At 40.6% G+C, this 25,405-nt stretch overlaps 1 protein-coding gene across 2 annotated transcripts; it reads right to left on the bottom strand.

The window, feature by feature from the left end:
* Positions 1 to 707: 707 nt before the first annotated feature.
* LOC121326284 (lysyl oxidase homolog 4-like) lies at positions 708 to 23,441 on the bottom strand. Of its 2 annotated transcripts, XM_041269529.1 has the most exons (16): positions 23,364 to 23,413; positions 22,526 to 22,592; positions 21,943 to 22,253; positions 19,723 to 19,904; positions 18,534 to 18,748; positions 12,519 to 12,557; positions 11,830 to 12,043; positions 10,964 to 11,144; positions 8,925 to 9,079; positions 8,406 to 8,573; positions 6,171 to 6,333; positions 5,757 to 6,000; positions 4,911 to 5,026; positions 4,438 to 4,574; positions 3,530 to 3,641; positions 708 to 3,227 (listed from the first exon to the last, which is right to left on the bottom strand). In XM_041269529.1, the coding sequence occupies exons 3-16, from the start codon at positions 22,226 to 22,228 to the stop codon at positions 3,157 to 3,159; spliced, it is 2,283 nt and encodes a 760-aa protein (XP_041125463.1). In that variant the 5' UTR covers positions 22,229 to 22,253; positions 22,526 to 22,592; positions 23,364 to 23,413; the 3' UTR covers positions 708 to 3,156. The 2 variants fall into 2 exon arrangements, with proteins under 2 accessions (XP_041125463.1, XP_041125464.1); XM_041269530.1 differs by lacking the exon at positions 22,526 to 22,592 and having other exon boundaries at positions 23,364 to 23,441.
* Between the last annotated feature and the right edge of the window lie 1,964 nt (positions 23,442 to 25,405).

Genomic DNA, 25,405 nt, shown 5'->3' with positions numbered 1-25,405 from the left:
CACATAGCTGGCATTGTGGGGGGATGGGACTAACCCACAAATAAAAAGGTGTGTTTGCAAACAGGAAGCAGGCCTCCTGAGATAAAATGAGAACACAGGGGCTGGTTGTTTACATGCATGGGGATATGTTGGTTTGTGTTTTTTGGAAAATGAATGTTGGTGGGTCAAGAACTGTTTTTAAGTCTACATTCCTGTTTGTTTGAAATTTAGTTTTGCTTTTCTTTCTAGGGAAAGGACTTCCAGATGCACATTGGTATGCCGCAACTTGGGTGACCCCTTTTTCTTTTAGTTAGTTGTGGGTTGCATGTACCAAATATTAAGTTAGGTGGGATTTGCACATGCTTTGTTCCTAAGCACAGTCGAGTTTTACCCACTTCCCAGCCAGTTCTGTTACTCTTGATTCTGGTCCAAGCTGCTTCTGTGTTTCAGCGCCGCACAAGGCCATACTGCATCTTATATTTCCTCAGTGTCACCGGGCCATACCGAATAACAACTAAGCCTGTCTTCCACTTGATCAATATAGCAGGCTGATTATATGCAGTCTTGAAAATAATACACACAACATTCACTGAGCTGCTGGCTACAGATTATATAATTTTGTGAAAAAAGGGGGATTGTTAGTTTGAAGATGGTTTAATGCATTTCAACACATCACACTAACCAGGACACATTAAATGATTAAACAAAAGTACACAATCACTCTTTCCAATTGCTTCAGATTATTTTATTGATTACAAGTCATTGTTAAAGTAGGTTTGTGTAGGGACACCTTTGCTGGGAGATTATTCTACAACAGGTGAGAATCTGAAGCTGCGTTTCTGCTGTCCAGACTTGGTTCTGGTAATCGTTTTTGGTGTTTTTAGCATAAATTATGTATTCCTACTAGTGTAAATTCTTACCTTTAATTGTAGGCTCTACAGGAATGCTCCAGTACAGGGCAACACTGGGCAGTGGAAACTGAGCTTAGGAGATTCTTGTACTGTAGAGTTAGTGCTTAGCATTTTCCCCAAGTGATGTTGAACACAGTCTAAAATTTACTTAAGAGCAAACACTGATGTGTGTTTTTTTTTTTTTTTTTTTTTTTTAATAAAAATGCATATTTATTTGCATTAAGTAATACACTAGAAAGTATTTAGTTGAAGTCATACAGTATTTAAAAATAAATACAATGAAAAGCCCTTAATACAGTACAAAAACAGATTAAAAAAACAAAAACACTTAAGCCAGCTTTGTTTCAAGGAAAAAAAAAAACACAATTTGGCATTCACGTCCAGCAAGTTATTTTTTGCACGAGTACCAGTGTAATCTGTTACAGAAAAGGTAAGTGGATAAGACATCATGACAAGGTGGTGTGGTTTATCCACAGACCTGCATAAATTACTGCACTTCTCTGTTAAAATGTACAGTACAGAAATTTTTTAAATGCAGAACTTGTGGCACTTAATGTAAACGTTACTGCTTTCACAGAAAGTTGTCAAGGAAGGACTAATCAAGAGTTTATTTTTTGTTTTGTTTTACACTGCAATATGTACGTCTAAATCATTTTCAACAGCGAGGTCGAGTAATTTAAAAAAATCCTAAGTATATGGGTTTTCTGTAAGGTAATAGCCAATTAAAAAAAATAACGATTTGCCTAAACTTGTATCTACAGACACTATTTGCCATAAATGGCCTGGTTAACATATTGCCAGAATGCATTTTGATTAAAATAAATAAAAGTTGATGTGCTAAGTTACAGCGAACAATTCAAAGGTTAGATGTAATAAACAACATTCTAAAATTCAATAACTCAAAGTGTAAACAAGTCAGCTGGATTTAAAGTCGAGGAATGTTATAAAACTGAAGTGTATGGTGTACTAAAGTATGTTTGCACAGATTAAGAAGCAAACAACTTCCAAGTACAAATTACAAAGTGTATTTTAAGTTAAAAACATTGTTCTCTTAACACAGAAAACACATTTTGTGGGATTCCTGCTACAGATGATCAACTTTAAAAAAGGGGAAGATTATAATAGAAAATGACTTTGTTTTGTTGTTGCCTTGTTCAAGTCTATATAATTTAATTTTACAGGATGACTGGCTCTGCATTGCATAGAAATCATAATATGCTTTTAAAGAGTTTCCTCGCTGTGGTCAAATTTAGATTTTTTCTTTTTTAAAACAACCAGGCTGTTTGTGGTTTCAAAAAATGCACTTTGTATTGCTATAACAGCAATTTTGCTTCAGTTAAAAAAAGAAGGATCTATTTTAAACAAATGTTTATTATAAAGCAAGTCCAGGTATGGGAAGTTCTCCTCATTGAATTAAAAAGTATGGTTAGTTTTCCTTTTTATGAAACAGGCTGTACTCATGTATTTAACCTCAATGAGGAACTGCAAAATGTTGCCATTCTAGTACTTAAATGATTTAAATATGACATCACTACCTGAGTATAATTCCTGAAAATGTTCCCGCACTTCTTGCTACACTTGTGTGAAGAGACTTTGTTAGGGAATTCACAGTGACACATAAAAGTAGTTGTAGTTTGTTTCAAGATACTGTAGAAGCTTTAGGCTGTCCTGACATCATGGTGCTCTGAGTAAAGCAGTAGCCCGTATTGAGAAAATATTAAAATAATACTTGAGCTATATACAAATGGAATTATCTGAGCATTGAGTATGAAGTGTGTTATTTACTCATGTCCTCAAACAAATCAAGGAGAAAATCTGGATTTTCATTCACAGATATTCAATAGGTCTGTTTCTGTCCCTTCTGTTTTATACAAGACAACATTTAAATAAAGTACTTCAGTAAGGAATCAGAAACAGGCTGTAAAACAAAGTCCAATTTTTTTTTTTTTTTTCTTGTTTTAAAGTTACGCTGTCCTAAAGGATTGTATGCATTAAAAAAAAATAAAAGTAGAAAATACTCAAACTGCAAAAGACACTGGGATAAAGATTTCCAAATCCTACAGCAGGATCACCATGGATGTATGTAGCCCAAAGGAGCCACCTTTGTCACTCTAAATCCACTTGACTTCCCCACTGATCACAAGAAGACTGCTGTGCTTTGTGTTGGTGTTGCACGTATTGAGGTAAGTGTCCAAATCCCGAATTCAAGCTCCAGTTCTCCCCATTCCTGATTCCAGGTTCTTCTAGGCATTTCCAGGGTGAACATTTAGATCAGGTTATTGGAGATCCGATTCTGGTGCTCAAACAGATCCTCAATTTCATCACTATATGCATCTCCTGATAGATGAAATGGGGGGGGGGGTCAGGGGTCAGAAGAATAAAATGTAATATTGGGATACAGATGAGATTTAACATTAAGAAACTAAGTTTAAACTTGGTTGGCAATGTATAGACTTTGAGAACGTTATATTAAGCATGATTCTATAGAGGGCTACATCCGAAACTTTTTTCAGTGTGGAATAACCTTTCTCCGTTTGCAGCTTGATTGGCAAAGAGACAGAAATACCATTGTTTATTTTTTTCCCATATACAGTCACTGGATATGTGGCTCTTTGCAGTGTGTGAATTCAATACTGTACCTGTGTGACAGCCGTACATCCAGATCCGACTCCCATCGTATTTACATCGGCAGCGCATTACGTTGTTTGTGAAATCGGACTCAACCATGTCAAAGTGGGGATTTACTTCAACCTGGACAGACCAGTAAGATGGATTAGTGAGGAAATTGTGTGTCCAGCACTTACATTACTGAACTTCTGTTTTAAAAAACGTGGCGGTCTGTAATGACCCTAATTTAGTTTTGTCGTTCTTCAGAAATGCCAAGTTGTTTATCATGTTGTTTCACTATTCTCTTAAATGGCAGTTCACAAAATTAGACCTTATGCTTAACTACTAGTTAAATCACTGACAAAAAAAAGAATATGTTCCAAAACTTTCCCAACATCAAACTAAACAACTCTTGTAAATGCACTGACTTGCCAATTTTAGTTTTTTATTAGTGTAGGGCATGTTTTTATCTCTGTCGGTTACTGGTTTAGCTGCCAACAGGATGTGCTTGTGAATGAGGCGATGCATGCAAAAACTGTTTCAAGGAATTGAAATAGATAAATTGTAGCAATGGGACAGAAAATCTGAGCTCCAGTCTATCTCCAGTGGATTTGAGGTATTCTACACTTTCATCTGCCAGTCATGGTGCTGAGTTGCATTGTTCTGTGTAATTTAGAATTGTAGCTCTTTGTCATTTGAACCTGTAATTGTACAGTAGAATTTAATCAATGAGTTAGAATAGCAAATGTTAGTAGCACATAAAATATAAACTAGAATCAATTCTGTCAGTGAGTGTATATCGATAACCTATTTGAGAGAGAATATCCCTAAATAGAGTGCTCTGTTTGTTTGGTCCCTCTTCATTCTGACACACTGCATGCTGCCCCCAACACTGTAGCTTATTCAAATTTGCTGAAGTTTTTCACAGCTGAACTCTTACCTGGAAGATGTAGTCCCCTGGTTTGACATCCGTGATGTCGATCCACTGGCAGTCAATGTCGTGTCCGTAGGTATCCCAGCAGCCCACAGAGATGCCCTGCTCTCCCATGTTGACACAAGCGTACTGTTTCTGTAGCCCTGCCAATCGAAATAACAGAAACAAACACATGCACTTACCCAGGTGGTCACTAAGAAATAGTGGTTCGAAAAAAATATTTGCCTGTGCAACTACCACAGGTAGAGATTTGTGTCTATTCCCTCGTGGTCAAATTAATGGGTTCTACACCATGGTGATTTGTAGAGGTGGTTAGAAAGCCTGTGGAAGCCACATTTCTTCAGCAAGGAATGCTTTGACTGAGGGTACTGAATTTAAGAAGCCCTGTTGCTGTAGGGTGCGTTGAACCGAGTCTAGCACCCTCATTCCTTTCAATGCCTCACTGTGATTGTAGATGGTGCGTCTTGCTCAGGATTTACCGTCAGAGCAGTGGGTGTCTTCCAGACAGAAGCTGGCCTTGTGACCTTCTGCAACTTTGCTACCATTGAGGGTGAGGAGGTCGTAGTGTGTGAACACCTCGATACTATGGTAGTGCCTGCAAGGGGAGTGGGGGTAAAAAGAGCTTCTGTTATAACCAGATATATTGCAGGGTTTTTCCAGTAGCAATCTACAATAAAGAGAGCTTGTTAGCATATAAAACAAATCAACCCTCACCACTGCAAATGGTTGGCACAGAAAGTCACTAGGGGATTAAAAGAGATGATCTCATTCCCGGGGCACGCAGTAAGTAAGGTGTGTTTCATTTTCACGAACACCTTTGACAGTAACCTCCTGTTCCCAGGCAGGTTGATTTGGGGAGCTGTTTATTTAACTGTTCAATTAAACACTTAGAAATACATCTTAACAGGTCACAGTTATTGCAGAGATCAACGCGGGGACTGGAACTCAATTATTCGAAAGGCTGCCTGCGGCACAAGGCACTGCCTTGTTCCCAAAGAGTGTTGCTGTAATGATTTCAGGAAACTCATTTGGAGCTGTAAGACCTGGGGTTTATGGGATAGAGGGCATGGCAAGGACAGCTGCTGAATGGTCTGCACTAAGGAGGTCAGAGAGACATGGTCGTGTATTCAACATAGGGATGAAAAAAAAACTGATCATGAACCGTGTTATAAAGTCTGCACTGAAAAAGAATGGGAGCATTCAGTTATGGCGATTTTATTTCTCTGTAGAAGAGGTTAGGAATCGGAAGACAAGCTGATTTTAAGGTTCAGAGGTGAAGTTAAGGGATATTGACTGCATGTCACTGCAATGGTGTGCAACCCTACCTGTGGCACTGGTGCCAGATCCAGGACTCTCGAGTTGCCCGTGGGCGGAAGTCAGCCCTGCCCAGGTTGTGGATGAGCGAGGAGAAGCGGAGCAGGCGCCGCTGCCCATAGGGCCAATTCATGTGGTCTGCGGAAGAGGAAAGGCATTTCTCCTCGTGGGCGCAAGTGAGCAGGTGCAGCGGTCGGTCCTCCAGGTACGCAGACTCCTGGACCACCTGAGCGTTCAGAATCAGGTCCGGGGCCACTGGGGGAAGAGAGGGAAACCACTCCCTCAAACCAACAATCGAACAGCAAAACTGGAAACAAAGATACACTTCTTTCACGTTTCCCTGTTCCAAGAGCAGACAGTCATCCAATCCCCCTGTTTCTCCCTCCCTGCTCTCTGTGTTTCTGCCTCCCCTGCTGGATACTCACTCTCACTACAGGTGACCCCCGCAGCACGCCGCCCGCCCCCTCGAGGGCAGTGTACCTGCCTGTGCTTCTGGCACTGCTGAATCGAGAGCTCAGTCCCGGAGCACGTGGTCCCGCTCAGCACCACCTCACTGGCACTTGGGTCCCCCTGCCAGTACCACGTCTCCTGGAAGAACAAACATAGCCGTCACTGCTGAAGCAGAAGTACTGCATAATGAAATATGCAGTTCTGCATTGTATCCTTATAAAAAAAGAGAAGAATCTTGTATCTGTTCACACTGCCTAAACCAGATCAAATCTAGTTTTTAACTTTAAAGGGGAACTTAAAAATTCACGCAGATCATTGTGTGATAAATTATCTCCAGACAGTACTACAGATCATTGTCTTAAGGGCACTGAATTGATGATTTCTAAACATGGGCGGTAGTTTAATAACAGACATGTTGTAACAAATGTATGTATGTGTGTGTGTGTGTATATATATATATATTTCTTTTAATTTATCTACACATCCTACCCCACAACTTCCAAATGAAAAAATATTCTAGAAATGTGTAGAAAATTAAATAAAAATAAAAACTGAAATAGCTTGGTTGGATAAGTGTCCACCCCCCCCTGTAATAGCAATCCTAAATTAGCTCAGGTGTAACCAATTCCCTCAGCACAGTGAAGTCCATCATTAAAAAGTGGAAGATCCTTCATACCACCCAGACACTACCCAGATCAGGTCGCCCTCCCAAACTGAGCAGCCGGGCAAGCAGGTAACTGATTCGGGATGTCACTCTGAAGCCAACAATGATCTTGTGAGATCTGCAAAGTTCTGTGTCTGACATGGGAGTCAGTGTTCACATATCAACAATAAGCCGGTCCCTACACAAAGCTTATCTGTATGAACTGCTGGCAAGAAAGAAGCCATTACTCAAAAAGCCTCACCTTAAAGCACATATGGAGTTTGCAAAAAAAACATGTAGATTTTACTGCAGACATGTGGAAAAAGGCTTTGTGGTCAGACGAGAAAAAAATTTAAGTTTTCAGTCTAAATTTGAAGAGTCTGTCGTAAGACCAACACTGCACATCACCCAGTCAACACCATCCCAACTGTCAATCATGGTGGTGGCAGCATCATGTTATGGGGATGCTTCTCTTCAACAAGGACTGGGAAGCTTGTCAGGATAGAGGAGAGAATGGATGGTGCAAAGTACAGACGAATCCTTGAGGAAAACCTGTTTGAGTCAGCCAAGACTGAAACGGGAGGAAATTCACATTTCAGCAGGACAATGACCCGAAGCAAAAAGCCAAAGCCACACTGGAGTGGTTGAACAAGAAGATTATCAACGTTCTTGAGTGGCCCAGTCAAAGTCCTGACTTGAATTCAATCGAAAATTTATGGCGAGTCTTGAAGATTGCAGTCCATCGACGATCCCCAACAAACTTATCAGAACTGGAGCAATTTTCCCATGAAGAAGGGGCAAAAGTTTCACCATCCTACTGTGCAAAGCTTGTAGAGACCTATCCAAAATGACTCATAGCAGTAATTGCTGCAAAAGGTGCTTCTACCAAGTACTGACTTAAGGGGCTGAATACTTATGCAACCAGTAAATTTCATTTTGTATATTTTCTTTTCAAGTTTTGCTGACATTTAACCTCGTCATGTAACAGTGTTCAGTTTAACCACTATAGCTTTGAATAAAAAGTTTGTTTGCTGCATACGTTATTTGTAATTCAACAATACCTGACATTATTGGTAGAGGGTGAATACTTCTGCAAACCACTGTATATAATTACCATGTTTACTTATTTTAACAAGAACAACAAGTGCTTTCCAAACAGGTGTTACCCATTAGTTACAGCTGCCAGGGTGTAACAGAGTAAACAGTTTGCTGTTTCCCAGTCACGTCTCAATGAGGTGTTTCATATCACTGGATCGTAACGTTCTTATTTCTTATTGCATCAAAAGGTTTATTTCTTGTCTTCGATGCCCACTGTTTCCATTTACTTTTCAAAGTACAAAATGAGATTGGATCCAAAAGACCCCTTAAAACCTCCCATTGAGAACAGAGATTCAATTCAAGAGCAGATCTGCCTGACGTACATCCGCATATCAGTTCCGTAGATCAAACTTCTCTCTTTGGTTTGTTACAAGCAGGTCCTAACTGGTGATTTTAAAGCTTTATTACACAGGTGGTTATCCCATTCTCTCAGACCTAGGGGGTCTTATCAGTACAATAAGACACCCACCTGCAGGGCATGTGAGGCAAATCCGAAGCCCGCCTGTCGACACACCACTGTGGCCTCGTTGAGACCCCAGGACTCGCTGCACACCGCACCCCACTGCTTCCGACCTCCAACCTCTATCAGCACCTCCACACGACCCTCCCCAGGACTGCGCCCCCCTGCCAGGCGAATCTACACAGCGGCACAGAGGGGAGAAAACAAGAATTGCATTGCACATCTCATTTCCAATGCATATTCCCAAGCAGTGCCTGCAGTAAAAGTAGTTCCACTACTTTGATAAAGGATTGTTTAGCTTAACTTTTAACACAGCTCATGGCAGTTTGTAGAGCCATTAGATGGTCATACAAGGTTAAGCAGCTCTGTGATAAATGAAAGTGTACCAAACTGTATTTGTGATTTAAAGACCTAACATTATATCTTGTTGCTGGAATGGAAAGAATGAGAAAGCCACATCAATAGGGAAGGATGGAGTGGTGGCAAACCAATTCAGATAAACTCAGGAAAAGGCTTAAATGACCTTACCTTGCTGTCAAGTCCCATCTTAGGCACGTTGCACCTGACAGAGGCATCATCATAGTGAGTGCACCCCCTGGTGGCCAGGTCCTGGAAGTAGCACTCAGTGATGGAGCGCTCATGCCCACTGCACTGCACTGCGTTCATGTGGATGGGACCCAATCCTTCAAGCACAGCAGCCACATTAAAAACAATTAATGAAAGAAAATGTGTAGTAAGTGAAACTGGACTTCCCTATAATAGCGTAAATGAACATCTCTCAAACGGCAGACTGATTTCCGCAATGGCGTGTAAATGACTCTTTGCGGCCTCCCTTGCCTGCTCAAGGCTGTTTTAGTGCTGCCTTTGGAATTGTGGATCCAAAACACAAAAGGGGACAAACTGTTCCTAACTTGGATACAGACAAAAAAATCCAGATTAAGCAAACTGTCTACAGTTACAATAGCACCCACCACAGCGTGCTGTGGTCCACCGAGTACGGCGGTTCACTGAGTGGGCATTATAGGCAGTGAAGGACTACCTTTCCTTTCCATTTCACAACAATAAGGATAGCAATCAAAACAGGTAGATACAGATCGGCTTCTCTGGTAACCTGGCTATGATTTGACTTATAGTAAGGTAAAGATTCAAGGAAAGTTAGGGGCTCAGATACAGTGAGGTACAGGGGGTATAGATTGAGGGAGAGTTGAAGGCTCTGTAATAGAGAGGTATAGAGGGGTACAGACTGACAGAGCTGGGTACTTGGGTGTTTGTGCCAACCTGATATTCAACATGCTACAACTGCAACATTTACAACAGAACGTCATTCAAATTATAAGAGTCGACCTGTTTCTGGGAAAAAAAACAGGGTTTTGTAACCAAGCAGTTTGACTGGAGAATAAACAGCCCTTTATAGGGAGCAAACTGAAAAGCTTGTTCTTCCTGACCAATTAAAACACTTCCTTTGAATGACCCTGCCAAGAAACACCAGTTCGAGGCCAGGGCAATGCTTCAATTCCCTGAGGGAGGGGCATTTTAAACACAGGAATCCTACTGGAAAAAAAATAGAGTGGGAGAGGGACTAACGCTTGGTTTCAATAAGCACATGCTTTTTAATTTAAACACCTCCCCTTTTCTATGTTTTTTTGTGCTGCAAAACTAGAACAGTCATGCATCTACTGACTGAAAAACTCGTTCAAATGTGAGCATTGAGTCTGTGATTTTTCTTTTTGGTGCTGTCCATATAACAACAAGTAAATACATTATTTTAGTAATTCTTTCAACATTCAAAGCATTGAGAGAGAGACAGAGAGAGAGAGAGAGAGAGAGAGAGAAATCCCGGTGACCGATTCAAATGCCCACAGGCCATGTCAGTAATTCCATCTGAATCACACAAACTATCAACTATTTAAAATTACCCTTCTGTATAAATTGTTTGTAAATTAGAAATCTACTTCAATTGCAGCAACTATCACTGTGAAGTGTCATGTTGCTTATTCTGGTAATACATATCTCCCACATTGAAACTCAGTACTTAGCTACTGAGCTGCTCAAACCCACTACTTTCTATACCACAGACCAATTCTCAAAATAGAATGTGTTATCAGAACCTACTAGTTATCACAGACCCACTTAAACCTGCTGCCATCTACATTGTGATCCTACAGCCTAATTAACTACCATCTTATACATTGCAGTCCAGCACTCTCTAACCACTAACACCTTACAAAATACAGAAGACCTGCTAATCAGCATTCATGTTGTTCAAAACTTGGAACACACAAATCCTGTCACACTTCTCACTGCAAGATAAATCTAAAGTCAACAATTTATTGCATGCTATTTAGAGGAATGGGATACCTACAGAGGTCAATACTTAGAGGGCACCAAATCTCTAATGCTGTCAGTCCCTCGTTATTCACATGCACAGCATTTCTGTGCTTTAGCTGATTTGCTGACAAATATACAAGCAGGCTAAGAGACACCCATCCACATGAGAAAGCTGTCTAACAGACACACAGACAGGTGTTCAGCCTGCAGCACTGGCACACAGAGAGAAGCTGGCTGACCTTGCCCCATATGCGCTCCTCTCATGGCCTCTTTTGCTGTGCCGTACCCCAGCTCCCGGCACACCACGCTGGCAGAGACCAGGTCCCATTGGTGATCGCACACCGTGCCCCACTTCCCTTCACGCAGCATCTCCACGCGACCCTCGCCCAGCCGAGCGCCCGCCTTCAACCGGACTGAGGGCTGCAGGGAAGGCACGAAGACAGAGAGGGGCAGAAATGGAATCAGGTTATGGTAAAGTCACTAGTAATAGTTCACAAAAGCTTGGATTTTGATAATGAAACTGTGGGTTGGACTGTGAAGCTGAAACATCCCCTCCCAGACACACAGGGCCATGTCATCAAAGAGCTTACTCCAGTCTTTAATTAACTGCTGTTTTGTTTTTTGTGTTTTAAAAGGGAAAAACACATTGTTTTCAAAAAACAAGTATTAAACATCTGCTAAGTGAGGTCTCTTAAATACTCTCAATTGGTTTGTTTCTCAGTTTTGTATATTGCTGTTGGATTTTCATCTTTCAAAAAATAGGAATTCAAGACTGCAGTAAATGCTTTGAAAATATGGCCCACACTGTAGAGAACTTGAATCAGTAACACTGAACGGTCCTCTAAAAAATGACAGCAACCTAACCTTAAAAAAAAAAAATAGTTACAAAAAATGAATATATGATAATTTATTGTTTGCTTAAATGTTCTTGTGATAAGAGGAGTCAGGGTTTCTTTTTAGTAAAAATACAATACTCTGTGTTTTCTTTATTGATTGTTAGAGCTTTTTATTGTTGCAGAACCTCTGTAAGCCTCTCATCTACCTCTCTCCCCACTCCTCCATCTTCCTTCTGCTGCACCCCCCCATCCCCTCCTCCCCCTCTCACCTCTCTGTGGGAGTGTGTCTTGCGGCCAGTGTTCAGGGCGTTGCTGAGCTCTGCTCCCAGGACGCAGCGTGTGATGGCGTGCATGCCTTTCCTGCAGGGGGGGCTGTTGCGGGAAATAGAGAGCTGGACCCGGCAATCTGACAGGCTGGGCTCATTGCCATGGCAGCTCACCTTCTCCACCCAGAAACTCTTCTTCCGGGACATTGTGCTGAGTCTGGGAAGAGGGGACATTCATGTACTCGACAGGAATTCTTTATTTACTAAGTCATTCATTGTATACATTTTGATCCTCTAAGGTTAAACATCAAGCCCTATTCACAATGCTTACTTTAGCTCCTGTTTTCATGCGTGACAAAGATTGGTTTATAAGATCAATGGGCTAGAACAGCTTCACTAATATAACTAATTAATCAATGTTATTATAGATGTCGTTTTTGTTAATAGGCAATATGATCTGAAAGGTATACAAGGCCTCAAATTGAATACCCCATCAGCTAATTTCCTCCCCAAACTGTATTAGACATAGTTAAGAGTTCAATAGTGCTATACCTTTCAGCTGTACATTGTAAATTAATTTAGGTTGACTATCATTATATAGAACTGCACTGTAACACAGTATAAAGTTCACAATCATTTTAATATAGGTGATACAGTTGTTTGTGTTGAGAGTACTGTATAGTAGAAGTTACCTGGTAGTTGGATTGTTGACCTTGGTATCCCAAAGTTTTCTGTAACAGAGAAAAGTCAGTTTTTTGTTATTGTTGTTTTTGTTTCCAGGGACAATTCTTTTTGTCACTTATGAATAATTTAATGATGAAAACAATAATCAATAATAATCTTTACATTTTACAAAAGTTATTTACATGCACTGGAAAGTCATAACAGAACAAGAGCACACTGACTAACAAGCTGAAACAACTGGAAGCGTTGTCCTGCGTCCGCGTCCTGATTTATCCTGTTGTTGTTGTCTTCGGGTTACTGTATAGTTTACAGACAAGCGCAAGGTCCTTCACATGAAACTGGAAGTAAAGGGTTGGAGGAGGAAATGGTTGTCTATCTGGTTAAGCCTCATGACTTCAACTTCCTACAACACGATTTTATTTTATTTACCGGAACAGTTTGTTTATACAAAGTGGAGGTTTTCGCTCAGCTGTTTCAATGTGGTCACTCCGCATTCTAATGCCCCCTAGTTTAAAGCCTTTACGCCAGACTAATATGTCTATTGTAGACATCCACCCCACAGAGACATCGCGGTCTTGTGGTGAGGCAATAGAGAAACAACACTCTGCGTTCAAACCTTAGCCTGTACACCATAACAAGGGCAAATCACTCAAGCCTGGGTAAAACCAAAAGTATTGCACCCCCAATTCCACCCATTGCATCTCCTTTTGGGAAATCATTTCTAAACTCAAAAAGCAGACAGTGGCCTCTGGCATGCAAACTGGGCTTCCTTTTACAGACACTTCTGGATGTAACCGATTTTCAAAGCAAGAAAATATGGTTGGGCACACCAATGACTTGTAAAATGTTTATTCACAAAAACACACATTTCCTTTGGTAGAGAGCCCAAGCATTCCGAGCGTAGGTCGGGACCAGAGCCAATCAAAAACATGCCGTCTCGCAAAGACTAAAAACAAAAAGCATTCCCAGCACTGCAGGGAGGTGTGCTGTCCGAGAAGGACTTCAAAACACTCTCCCTTACTCATTAGGTGAATGGAATTCAGGGCATAATCCAAACTGGGGTTCTTTTATACCACAAAACTTGCTAAAGGGGTGGAGCACACAGATTAAAACTAGTTTAGGAATGCAGGCTCTGTGCAAGAATTACTGAACAAACAAACTTTATACATTGCTGGAAATAAGAGCATATTCTGGTTACTGGTGACTGGTGTTTGAAAAAAAAAAAAGCAAAAAACGTCATGAATACCAAACCTTATTTCATCAAAGCTTTAAAAAAAAAAATTAATATATATATATATATATATATATATATATATATATATATATATATATATATATATATATTATATGTTGACCAGTTGACCAGTTATGCTGGTTCAAGAGCAGGTCCTACAATGTCAATAATTGTGAATTACTAAGAATAAGCGCTGGCTAACTTGTATTGTACCGTAGATACCGTCCCTTAATGAAAACTGATATATGGAAGTGTTAAATATCTAAGCAGGCTTATCAAGACTGAAAGGCCCATTGAGATACAATACAAACTCACAACATCTTCCACCTGGAAGCAGCGTTGTAAACTAAAGGTGGTGTTATTTAACCTAACATATCCACCGTGTAAAGTGGTGGAAACTGCCGCCAGCTTAAAAGCAAGTTGGTTTTAGTTTTCAGTTAGAACATTTCATGAAACAAGACGAGCAATACAAATTCGACCAAATCCATGGAAACCCGGTTTCCGCTTTTGTTTTTGCTGTACGTCCTCTTTATGTGTAATCCCTGTTGTTTGGGTACTGTGGTGGGCCGGGAGGTATTTCAGTGTTCCTCGGATTGTAAAATGATTGCCTAACATTGCACCAGCCAGCCACATCTTCATTGGTTCCAATTTGGGAAGAATTTACAGATAATTGCGTTCAATAATACTACCCTTACATACAAAAACAAAAACAAACATACATATATATATATACACCCTATATATATATATATATATATATATATACACACACACACAGCCCTCCTAAAAAGAACTGCAGACAAAACTTTCCATTACTTGATGAAAATTACAGTCTATTATGCAATGCGTATATAGGGGTTAGGGATAGGCATGTGGGGTTGGTTCCCTAACCTTGTAATAACGATTCATACAGCTCCACGCTTTTAGAATACACAAACTATGAAAACGATGTGTTTTTAATTTGTTCTGAGAATCTTTTCTCTAAGTACCACATGCCTCTGTCATTATAGCTCGAGTTCCACCCCAAATTTATAAACCTCAGAGAAATGATACATTTCAGGCTGCTTCTGTGGCTGTTTTCCCTGGCAACGGTAGCCAAAAAAGATTGTTTTCTTGGTTCCAATGCAAGGCTTCCCTTCTCCTCAGCCTCCTAACTATCACCCAAGTGCAGGGTTGGGATCACTCTCATTAGAGGTTACTTAATCTGCACCTGCCAGCTATCAATTTCAGGCAGTTCTGTGAGAGGGCGTGTTGTTGAGAGAAGAACACTTTCATTGTGACAACTGTGACCTTGTTGATCTGGATCATTTATTATACCAACACTGAAACGCCAGCACACATAGAAGCTGAAAAACTCATGCAAAATAAATCATTATTTTTCTGGATGCCCCAATTCATATTTATACTGGTATTTCATTTTAGTTCATTTTGACGTTTATGCATTAAGCTTAAATGGCTGCCAGTTGTGTAGCCCTGTACTATGCAACATAACCAACCTCACTATACTATGGTGGCCATATACATTTGCAAGGTATAAAATAAAAGCATTTGGCACTAGTAGAATCATTTTAAACAATTAATATAAAATAATATTTATAAAGCCATTTGAGCAAAAAATAGACCCCTTGTAATTAATTGTAAAGTGAACATAATTTAACAACATATTGTAATTATGATTAAGTCAAACTTGTGCCTACTCATTTGTTTTGCAGCATTCACTATACAATGCATTTGGAAGGTCCAATTACATCCAATAATACTAGCTGGGCGGGTATTTAGCAGAAATAATGTCCTATTAACACAATTAGCTTAAAGGTTGTGTCTTTTCAATGTATTTGTTTAGCGACTGTGAGCAGATTCAGTGGTGCAGGGCCATCAGTTAGTCAGCCTGAAAGTGAGTTGCAGGTTCAGGCAGCACCTCTCCTGTTCTGTCCTGGACTGCAGGAGTGAAGGTTTGAATCACATGAGACACATTAATTGGAGAAAGGCACCAGTTGTATTCAGGTTTTGTAACGTGTAAACCTATGAGGGGTATAACCAGCAAGACACCATGTGTGCAATAAATTTGCAAACTACCTTAAATGTCAAAGGCTGTATGCATTTCCTTCAAATGTAAACCTACTATTATTTTAGGATGTGTGGTTGTGACAAAAGCCTTACAGGCTCCTCTAGCAAGTTAAAATAAACATTTCCAAAAACACACAAAACAAAACTGTCTTCATGTGCACAGTGTTTGAGTCGGGGTTCTGCTGACACAGCAGGCAGGAGCAGGGCGCAGCTGTAATTGCACCCTGTTCACGGGAAAAATTAAAACGCAGAAAAACGCTCAGCCCTTTTTAATGTCTAATTACAGCCGCTGTAGGAGGCTGCCAAGAGACAGAGGTTGCTAAATTATAGGAGGAGTTGCTGCTAAACAATCTAGCTGTGTGCCTTCCACACAGCGACAAGTCTCTCTTGGGCCTGCATGCTTACGCAACTCTGCAGACGTGACTCTGGGCATGGATGCAGTCTGGGTCTTGTTTACATAGTCTAGAAATATCTGGGGGTAATACCCAACCAGGGTAACTACAGAGACTGGTATAATCAGTTCTAACTTGGGCTTGTACTTCCATATGTACAAAAAGTTGAATTTGTTTTTACTATTTGTGACAAATCACCCTATGTTTGAAAACACATATTTTATATATATATATATATATATATATATATATATATATATATAACACATATATATATATATATATATATATAAAAACACAAAATTAGGGTAGTAAAACATGAAAATCATTACTTAGTTGCAGTTATAGATCCGTGGATAGCGCCTAAATAAGACAATGTCACTGGCTCAATCAGGTACAGCAAGCCTCCATTTCTATCACTGACCTCAAGCTTTTCCAGTGGTAAACCTAACCACTTAAATGCAAACTCCCTCATAATTAAAGCTTTTTGTGAGGTTTACAACAACCACACGGTGCAGTTTCTTATTACTGTCCTTATGTATTCCTTTGTTTTATAGTCTGTTACTTACAGACTAAAACCTTATCCTTTTATTTCACACTGACTGGACCCAGTCTTTTTAAAATGCAGCCCTCTGCACCTACTCAGCTATTAACAGTACTCAACGTCTCCAGGCTCTATGTATGCTTGAGAATGCAGCTGATGCAGGTAAAGTTAAAAAGAATGCAACACATTTTCTTTGTTTCAATCAATCCATTTCAATGGAATGGAATTTCTGGGGTGTTGAACTTTATTTTACAGCGAAATACTTTTTGTTTTAATGTTCAAGATCTTCAGCAAGCTAATGAAAGTTTAATGAAAATAAGGCTGACCATGATAGAGGTTTTACCCCATTCTTGAACAGCCACAGTATTGCTTCCCTGACTTTCAATAGCACCGCCATCGAGACCAGGCAGTGCACCCTGTAGTTCACCCGGATCAATTGGAGGCAGAATGGCTAGTGATTGGAGATGAGTGTCAGAATGGCAGTCTTGGGTTAGCTCCAGCTCAGCTGTGTGACTGCAGGGCAGGGTTTGGTCAGCATCAGTTTCTTTTTCAGAAAGCAGCCAGACCACCCTCAAAATCTTGTAAAGAATTACTGCGCTAGAAATGAGACAATTGCCCTTGGCCCTTATAAAACTGCAGACTCTGACATGGGATTGTACAGTTCTGTAAAGCCAAGGTAATTGCGGAAAATTACAAGAGAAGTCTGTGGTGTCTGAAAAAACACTTACAAAATATATAATAGCGTTTAACAAATTTCTGTCTGGTATTAATTATATAGTTACTAAACCAATTAAAAAAACAAGCACTTGACTTGAGTCTTGCTTGACTAAACAATATAATTTCCCCACAGATACCAGGTTTTTTTTGGAAAGCTGTTTTCTACACATCCTTATGAAATACAGAATTGTTTAACATGTCTGGTCAAAGGAATAGCGGTTTCCCACGAAGCAGCCCTACAGTACACTGTATTAACTGCTACTGTGGTGTAATGGACACTCTAGGGCGTGTGTGGGGGGGGGCGGGGGCGGGGGGGGGGATCTACACCTTGTTCTGATATCTGAACATTTCCTTTTAGACGATTAATCAGAGGCTGTAAACAATCACTTCATCAGATATCCTATATTATATGGGTTGGTTTCACTAATCTTGTGAAACCAGCCCGTATAAATAAGAAATACCTAATGTTATATTTGGTAAGTCAGTAGAAGGTTGATCTGTGAAACGAGGTGCATAACATACTGATTAAAACCCCAAGAAAATACTCCAAAAAAAAAAAAAAAACCCCAACAACATGTTGTACCTTTACTAGATAACCAGAAACATTTTGTATAGTTTGCTTTGAGGTTGGATATAAATTCCATCACAGAACGCCTGAGCTTTAGACAAACTGTAGAATTTCAGGTTCAGGTATGGAAAACCTGGACTAGCTAAAACTTTGCAACAGGAGTCTTTCCAGAATCGACGTCTCACAGCGAGAGCTTGAGGCTCAGACCTGGAGAATGTGTGTTAAACTCTCCCGTAGTCGTGAGTCATGTGTGCTTTTGTGTGGTGCATGGGAACAGCGGGACACCACAAAGGCTTTTAAAACATGCAGGGCCTCTTAGAGAGGGATGAAGAAAGCTCCGGTGGAATAGCACAGCTATATTTACCTTCAAAGCTCTGCCCAGAACCCTCTAGAAATGTGGCAGTAAGACTGGGCCGAACACACCCAGTCCTGGCGCTCTCACATACTTGAGCAAATGCGCACCACTGAAGCACATTATTATTTATTTTTTTAAAGACTTACTTGTACATCTTGGTGTTGTGCTGAGCCTCCAATGGGAATCCCAGCATGCCACACACTACCCTGCTGTTGTTGAGTGTCCAGCCCACATCACACACCTGCCGCCACCTCCCAGCATGCTTCACCTCCACCACGCCCTCCCTGATGGGCACGCGGCCCTTAGTACCAGTCATAAGTGGTCGGAGACGGACCTCCTCAATCTTCACCCCGCTGCCGCCCTGAGCAACAAAGAGAACATGGGCTGTTTAGCAAGGGAATCACTCTATGGTCTGAATAAGGGTGAATGTGGACTAGGAGGCGCCGTGGTCTTGTGGTTAGAACTGAGGGACGGAGGCAGTGTGGCCAAGTGGCTAGAGCTGAGAGAGCCGTGTGGCCTGCTAAATAGAGAGGAGGCTTTGGGGGTCAGTGCAGTCTGATTTTTAAAGCTGAGGGACTGAGGGGCAATGTCGCCCAGAGGCTAGAGCAGAGCTAAAGAAGACTAAAGATTTTGTTGCCAGTTAAAATCTAAATCTGGGAAATGCCTCGTAAAGCTGTTTTCTTAGTGCAGGCCTGAGCCCTTTTGAACATTTCCTGCCTGGCATGAGCTCCTGTTTGAGTTTGGTTTGGGTTTCCTTAAATCATGCCTGAGAGCTTCTGTCCTGCACCGCTACCAGACACCTTGACATGGTAACTGGGAGGCCCTGTGTCACACAGAGTTCAGCAAGGGGATGACTGGCAGCAGTACCCTCTCCAGGTGTTTTTTTTTTTTCGGAAGAGGTTGCGAGATCACAGCAGCTACCATCACTCAGCAAACAAACACTTCCTGGACAGGAAAGGCTTGTTTCTGATGTCTTTTCATTTCTCAGAAATCTGATGCTGGCTGCATTTTTAACAGCTGAAGTTCTGAGACTACGTCTGAATTGTTCCTCAGCTGGAACACTTAAGCCATACTGTAACCTAGTTTCAAATTAACAATACAGTAGACCACAGAGCTTTGAGATCCCTTGGCTTTAAACATTTCCCTCCTGCATGGGAACTGTGTGAAACCCTCTATATTACCAAATAAACAACTTAGAATGTTGTCTAAAACATTTAGTAAATTGGGCAGGGAGTAAAACTAACAACTAGGATATATTCTCGAAATGAAACAAGTAAATAAACACGCCCTCACTCTCTCCTTATTAAACCAGGTAAATGCTCTCTGACTGGTTACCTGTCTAACAATGGTGACAGGGCGCCCCCCTTGCTGATCAATCACACGGCGCTTTCCCTCGCTGCATATCACGCCCAAGTCCTCTGTGTGTTGGCAGTCGCTGATCCCCCAGCCATTGGCGCTGCACTCCGCCAGCGACTTCTCAGTGCCCTTGCAGCGCACATTATCCAGCCAGATTGGACCTGGGTGGGGCACACACAGAAACAACAGCATTATTATTTGAGGACCCACACTGCACTGCAAATTATTCACAACCAAAACCAGCCTTCCTGCTGAGAAACAGGGTGTTTCCTATACACTCCCTTATACACATGGTCAGTCTCTCCAGCTTATCAATTACATATTAATAATAATGAATGTGTTCAATTCAATGAAAATTAACTGTTTTGAAAAAGGAATTATTTAAAAATGTAAACTGGGTAACACTTCAAAATAATGGCTGCAAGTGTATATGAATTTCAACGAATTCCATAGGAGAAATAGCTGAATAATAAATGTTTTGGGGTTATTTTGTAATTCATTTTCTAGTGCGGAAAACAATGGCCCCCACTTGAATTCAAGTGGAGCACCACAGACATAGCCTTGGATGCACTGGAATTTGCGTCGTTCATTCAAGTGTAACTGTGAAGTGCTCAGTGCTAAAACTTTTCTAGCACAGACCTTTGCCTCAACCTAAATTCAAGCAGGAGACACTGTGTTTTCATTTCTTACTGGACCAGTTTAAAACACAATACAAATATGCGAATGCAGAACAGAAATAGAGGAAAGAAACAAAATGGCACATACTGCACAATATGAACAAGTCTTAGGTCACCAAAGTCTTAAGACCTTTTGTTGTTCAAGCACCAATATCTTGGAATTCCCTAAATGCTGAAATCAGCTGCCACCTCCAGCTTTACAGCTTCTAACACCTCAACGCATCTACTGTAGTGGGCCATGGAAAAAGACAATAAAATGAGATGTAAACACTGCAAATCATAGCCAAGTACATGAAGGGAAGTCTGCAAAATTGGTATTTCTCAATATGCAGATTATGCTGCGATTGGCTCATGAGTGTAATAAGCTATGGTACTCTCACTGAGATGGCTCCTTCCAGTTTAATGACAGCATTGTATTGCCATTATGTTTACAGTGCATTTTACAGACAATCTCAGTTTAAATTAGAAGGCAAAGCAAAGCAGAAAACAGTGCTGCAAAGCCAGAGGCACAGGGTTTGTGTTTGAAAAATGCCAGTTTGAGGATAAGCATCAACTAAAAGCAATACTAACCCTTATACAAGTTCCCCATAGTAAAAGCATAGCAAAGTGTAATAAAGGACAGTGAAAACATGATAAAGCATATGTAAGCATTGTAAACACCAGCAAGGAAGAGTGAAGCATATTCAAAAACATAGGGAAATCACTTAAGCTATAAAATGTACAATACTTCTTGAATTATTTATATTACATGTGAATTTTTCCTTCCTCTCCACATTTAAAATACATTATACAGAAAGAAAATATTAGGTAAACACTAGTGAAGTGAAAAAGTACAACACTGAATGACTGTGCCCTATTCAGCTTGAGCGTTTAAGTTAAATAAACTGCATTTAATTGACTCTTGAGAGTTTAAGTTAAATAAACTGCATTTAATCGACTCTTAATTACTTGTCAGTGAATAGGGCCCACTATGTTAAAACTAAAATTGCTTTGGTTGATTTTAGTGTCAGTGGTTCAAAATGTGTTTTTCTTGTTGAAACTGAAAGCAGGCAATATTTCACCATATTTGTTACATAGCACCAGTATGTTGCCTTATTTGGTTCAACAGAAAAAGTTTCTTTTTCAGAGACTTTGTCAATGTACAGCACTTGAACAAATCAGTAGAATACAGGCTGACACCAAATGTCTAAGTTGTAATGACCCGGCACCAGAGATGGAAATAAGACTTCCATTGCATGGCAGCCTGATCCACACCTGATTTTGCTGTTTAGAAGACAGATAAGCTTGGTACATACACTGGGGATAATCAAGCTCGTAGTAGAACCTGGAATGGGTGAAATTGCTATGAAATAGGAGTCTCCTTTCCATCTACCACCAAGAATACACCCCAATACAAACTCTTCAACTGAATCCCTCAATCAAGAAACTTCAGTAATACGTGCGCTTTACAAAATCTATAAAACAGACGTTTTACTAAATCGTGTTATAAATAAAGTCCCCTGATCTAGCCACCGCCACTCACCTTTGCCAACCCCGTACCTGGCGCTGTGAGCCCAGGTTTGTGCGTTCTCGAAGCCGAGCTCTCTGCAAGCTACGTTGGCAAGGTTGATGTCCACCTCGTCATCACAGACGGTGCCCCAGGTTCGGTTATAATAGACCTCCAGCCGACCCTCGTTGGGCTTGCCCGTGTTCCCCGTTAGCCGCAGCTTGATGAGGGGTGCACGACGGTTCTGAGGCTGTCCTGCAGCGGGGGAGGTCAGGGCAGACAGAAGCAGTAGAGGGGTCACAGATAGGAGGAACCCCAACATCTCGACAAACGGGCCTGACAGAGTCCTGGAAGAGAACATAAAAAACGTGTGCAGCACTGCAGAAATGTATTGGGGGAGCGCCATTGTGTAACAAGTTGTCGGGTGAAACGTCTAAAGACTTGTAAGTGAAGTTCCCTCTTCAATATTATAAAATTAGAATGTTTTACAGTGCAGCTTAATTTCAGTCTGCATTTCAGGCGTTGTGATTCATTGCACTTTCAATGCTTTGACATACGGGTATGCGGATGATGGGTGAATAATGCAGCTGCAATAGAGAGAGGACTAGGTCAAGCTCACCTGGCTCTGTTCTGTGAGAAGCTCACTGACAAAGGGATTGCTCCTAGAGGGGAAACACTGACACCCTCTGGTGAAGAGAAGAGACTGAAACTCAATTAAAGCAGGTCTCTTGTGTTGAAAATCCCCAAAGTATGGCAACCCCTTTTAACGTTTAATCCTTGATTTCTGATGTCAACATTTCTATTAAAATGTTTGATATTAAAAAAATGTTAAAACGGTTTGCCATACTAAAGAACAAGAATACAAAAGTCAACACAAGAGTTCTAACAATAACTGAGAATACATGTTATATATTCTCTGAGCTGTGGCACACTAACAGTAGATCTCTCTCTGTCCACCTTTCTCTCTCTGCACCCTTAATTTCATTTACAAAACTATTACATAGAAGGTAAAATGAGTATAAAACAGTGTAAAATATCTTTTTATTTACATAGTCTCACCAAAGGTTATTTACATACATGTATATCAAACACATATTACATATTTGAGACATACCACATAGCAACACAGCCATATGTATGGACTCCTGGAATGTAGGGGATTGTAAAAATATATAAATAATCAAAGTGTTACTGTAGCATTGTGAATATTATCCTTTGCAATTATTAACAATGTACAATGATCCTGCTAAGAAAACAACACAAGAAAAACAATAATAAAAATGTTGAAAAATGTAAAATGATCATTTAGTTGAAAACAGCCAACAATAATAAAAAATAATCTGTTTTGAAACTGAAAAAAGCAAAAAAAAAAAAAAAAGCTTATGTATTAAGATTATAACTGAGATATTTAAAGCTGTGAATGTAAGCCCCTAGCATGTTAGTGAATGATTACTCACCTGAGATGAGTGTTGCAGAGAGCAGCTTTGCTGTGACTGCATGTGAGAGAGAAGTGTGGACTGAGGGAGTGAGCTAACCCTTCTGCTCTCTATCCCTCTCTTTTTCTGCCTCCCTCTTTCTCTCCCTCCCTTCCCTCCCTCTCTCCTGATGGACTCGTTTGATTTTGAAGCTTCTCAGAAAACCTTTAATCTTATCTTTCCCCGTTGTATTTCATTATATTGTGTATGTATTACAATGTGTCTGTATTGCCTCCAGGCTTGTATCCCTCTCCTTCTCTCTTCTTTGTTGTCTCTTCATTCTGAGCTCTGCCTCTTCCCAGCTTCTGTATGTCTGTCTTGTAACATTGACCTTTTTGAACAAATCCTTCCTCTCGTCTGTTTAGGCTTAGCCTCAGTATTGACACCCTGCTTTGTCCACAGCTATTGTCTCACCTAGGAGAATTTCCACCTACCAGGGAACGCCATTTAAACACGCTCCAGCACTCAGTAACCAATACCTTTGGAAGCTATTGAAAGCTGTTGGATCAATGGTCCTGGAAATGGAAGCTCTCTATTTATCCACACAATGTGTGCAACACATGCAGTGGCAATGCCAGCTTCCCCATAATGCCTTGCAAATAGTCCAGCCATCCAATCCTTGGACATCGGGCCCTATTCTTAAGGTTTTGAAGAAAGTCTGTTTTGACTGATTGAATACAGTTCTGTATCAGTGAAACTGTTTCAGACTGTTGTTAAACAAGCCAACGGCCATCGAAAACATCAATTCCTAACATTTATTACAATAAACAAAATGTAAAAATATATTCTTTATATAACTAATGGTTGCAACCAATTGTGACCAACATGTTCCAGAGTGACTGATTTCTCCTAAGGGGGTCTGGTTTATTAATATCTTGATATTTTTTGTATTTAAGTTCATTTCATGCACCTGAGACTGATTGTAAATGAGCCTGAGGCTACTTTATGTGATACAACTAATTTAGTCGCTGTGGAACAATTATTTATTGTAAATAGTTCTTATTGTCAAACTATTCAAGCTAGAGAGCTGAGACTGGAGTGTTTAGTGATCTTTATTAAGCTGCAGGAAGGCAGTGCTAGAGAGCTGAGAATGGAGTGTTTAGTGATCTTTATTAAGCTGCAGGAAGGCAGTGCTAGAGAGCTGAAATGGAGTATTTAGTGATCTTTATTAAGCTGCAGGAAGGCAGTGCTAGAGAGCTGAGAATGGAGTGTTTAGTGATCTTTATTAAGGTGCAGGAAGGCAGTGCTAGAGAGCTGAGAATGGTGTGTTTAGTGCTCTTTATTAAGCTGCAGGAAGGCAGTGCTAGAGAGCTGAGAATGGAGTGTTTAGTGCTCTTTATTAAGCTGCAGGAAGGCAGTGCTAGAGAGCTGAGAATGGAGTGTTTAGTGCTCTTTATTAAGCTGCAGGAAGGCAGTGCTAGAGAGCTGAGAATGGAGTGTTTAGTGCTCTTTATTAAGGTGCAGGAAGGCAGTGCTAGAGAGCTGAGAATGGAGTGTTTAGTGCTCTTTATTAAGGTGCAGGAAGGCAGTGCTAGAGAGCTGAGAATGGAGTGTTTAGTGATCTTTATTAAGGTGCAGGAAGGCAGTGCTAGAGAGCTGAGAATGGAGTGTTTAGTGCTCTTTATTAAGCTGCAGGAAGGCAGTGCTAGAGAGCTGCAGGAAGGCAGTGCTAGAGAGCTGAGAATGGAGTGTTTAGTGATCTTTATTAAGGTGCAGGAAGGCAGTGCTAGAGAGCTGAGAATGGAGTGTTTAGTGATCTTTATTAAGCTGCAGGAAGGCAGTGCTAGAGAGCTGAGAATGGAGTGTTTAGTGCTCTTTATTAAGCTGCAGGAAGGCAGTGCTAGAGAGCTGAGAATGGAGTGTTTAGTGCTCTTTATTAAGGTGCAGGAAGGCAGTGCTAGAGAGCTGAGCTTTATTAAGAGAAGTGCTAGAGAGCTGAGAATGGAGTTTTAGTGATCTTTATTAAGGTGCAGGAAGGCAGTGCTAGAGAGCTGAGAATGGAGTGTTTAGTGATCTTTATTAAG

Source organism: Polyodon spathula, chromosome 13 (assembly GCF_017654505.1).
Source record: "Polyodon spathula isolate WHYD16114869_AA chromosome 13, ASM1765450v1, whole genome shotgun sequence".
In the NCBI taxonomy this organism is placed as follows: domain Eukaryota; kingdom Metazoa; phylum Chordata; class Actinopteri; order Acipenseriformes; family Polyodontidae; genus Polyodon; species Polyodon spathula.
The sequence above is the reverse complement of the archived record's forward strand: the minus strand, read 5'-3'. Positions and strand labels throughout refer to the sequence as shown.

What these genes read in the sequence shown, in the direction of transcription:
- LOC121326284 (XM_041269530.1), bottom strand. Translation starts at nt 22,228, where the DNA reads ATGTTGGGGTTCCTCCTATCTGTGACCCCTCTACTGCTTCTGTCTGCC. An exon ending in GGGGGTCACCTGTAGTGAGA is followed by an intron (nt 6,001 to 6,170) that starts GTGAGTATCCAG and finishes CTCTTCCCCCAG; the next exon opens with TGGCCCCGGACCTGATTCTG. An exon ending in GATGTACGGCTGTCACACAG is followed by an intron (nt 3,228 to 3,529) that starts GTACAGTATTGA and finishes TTCATCTATCAG; the next exon opens with GAGATGCATATAGTGATGAA.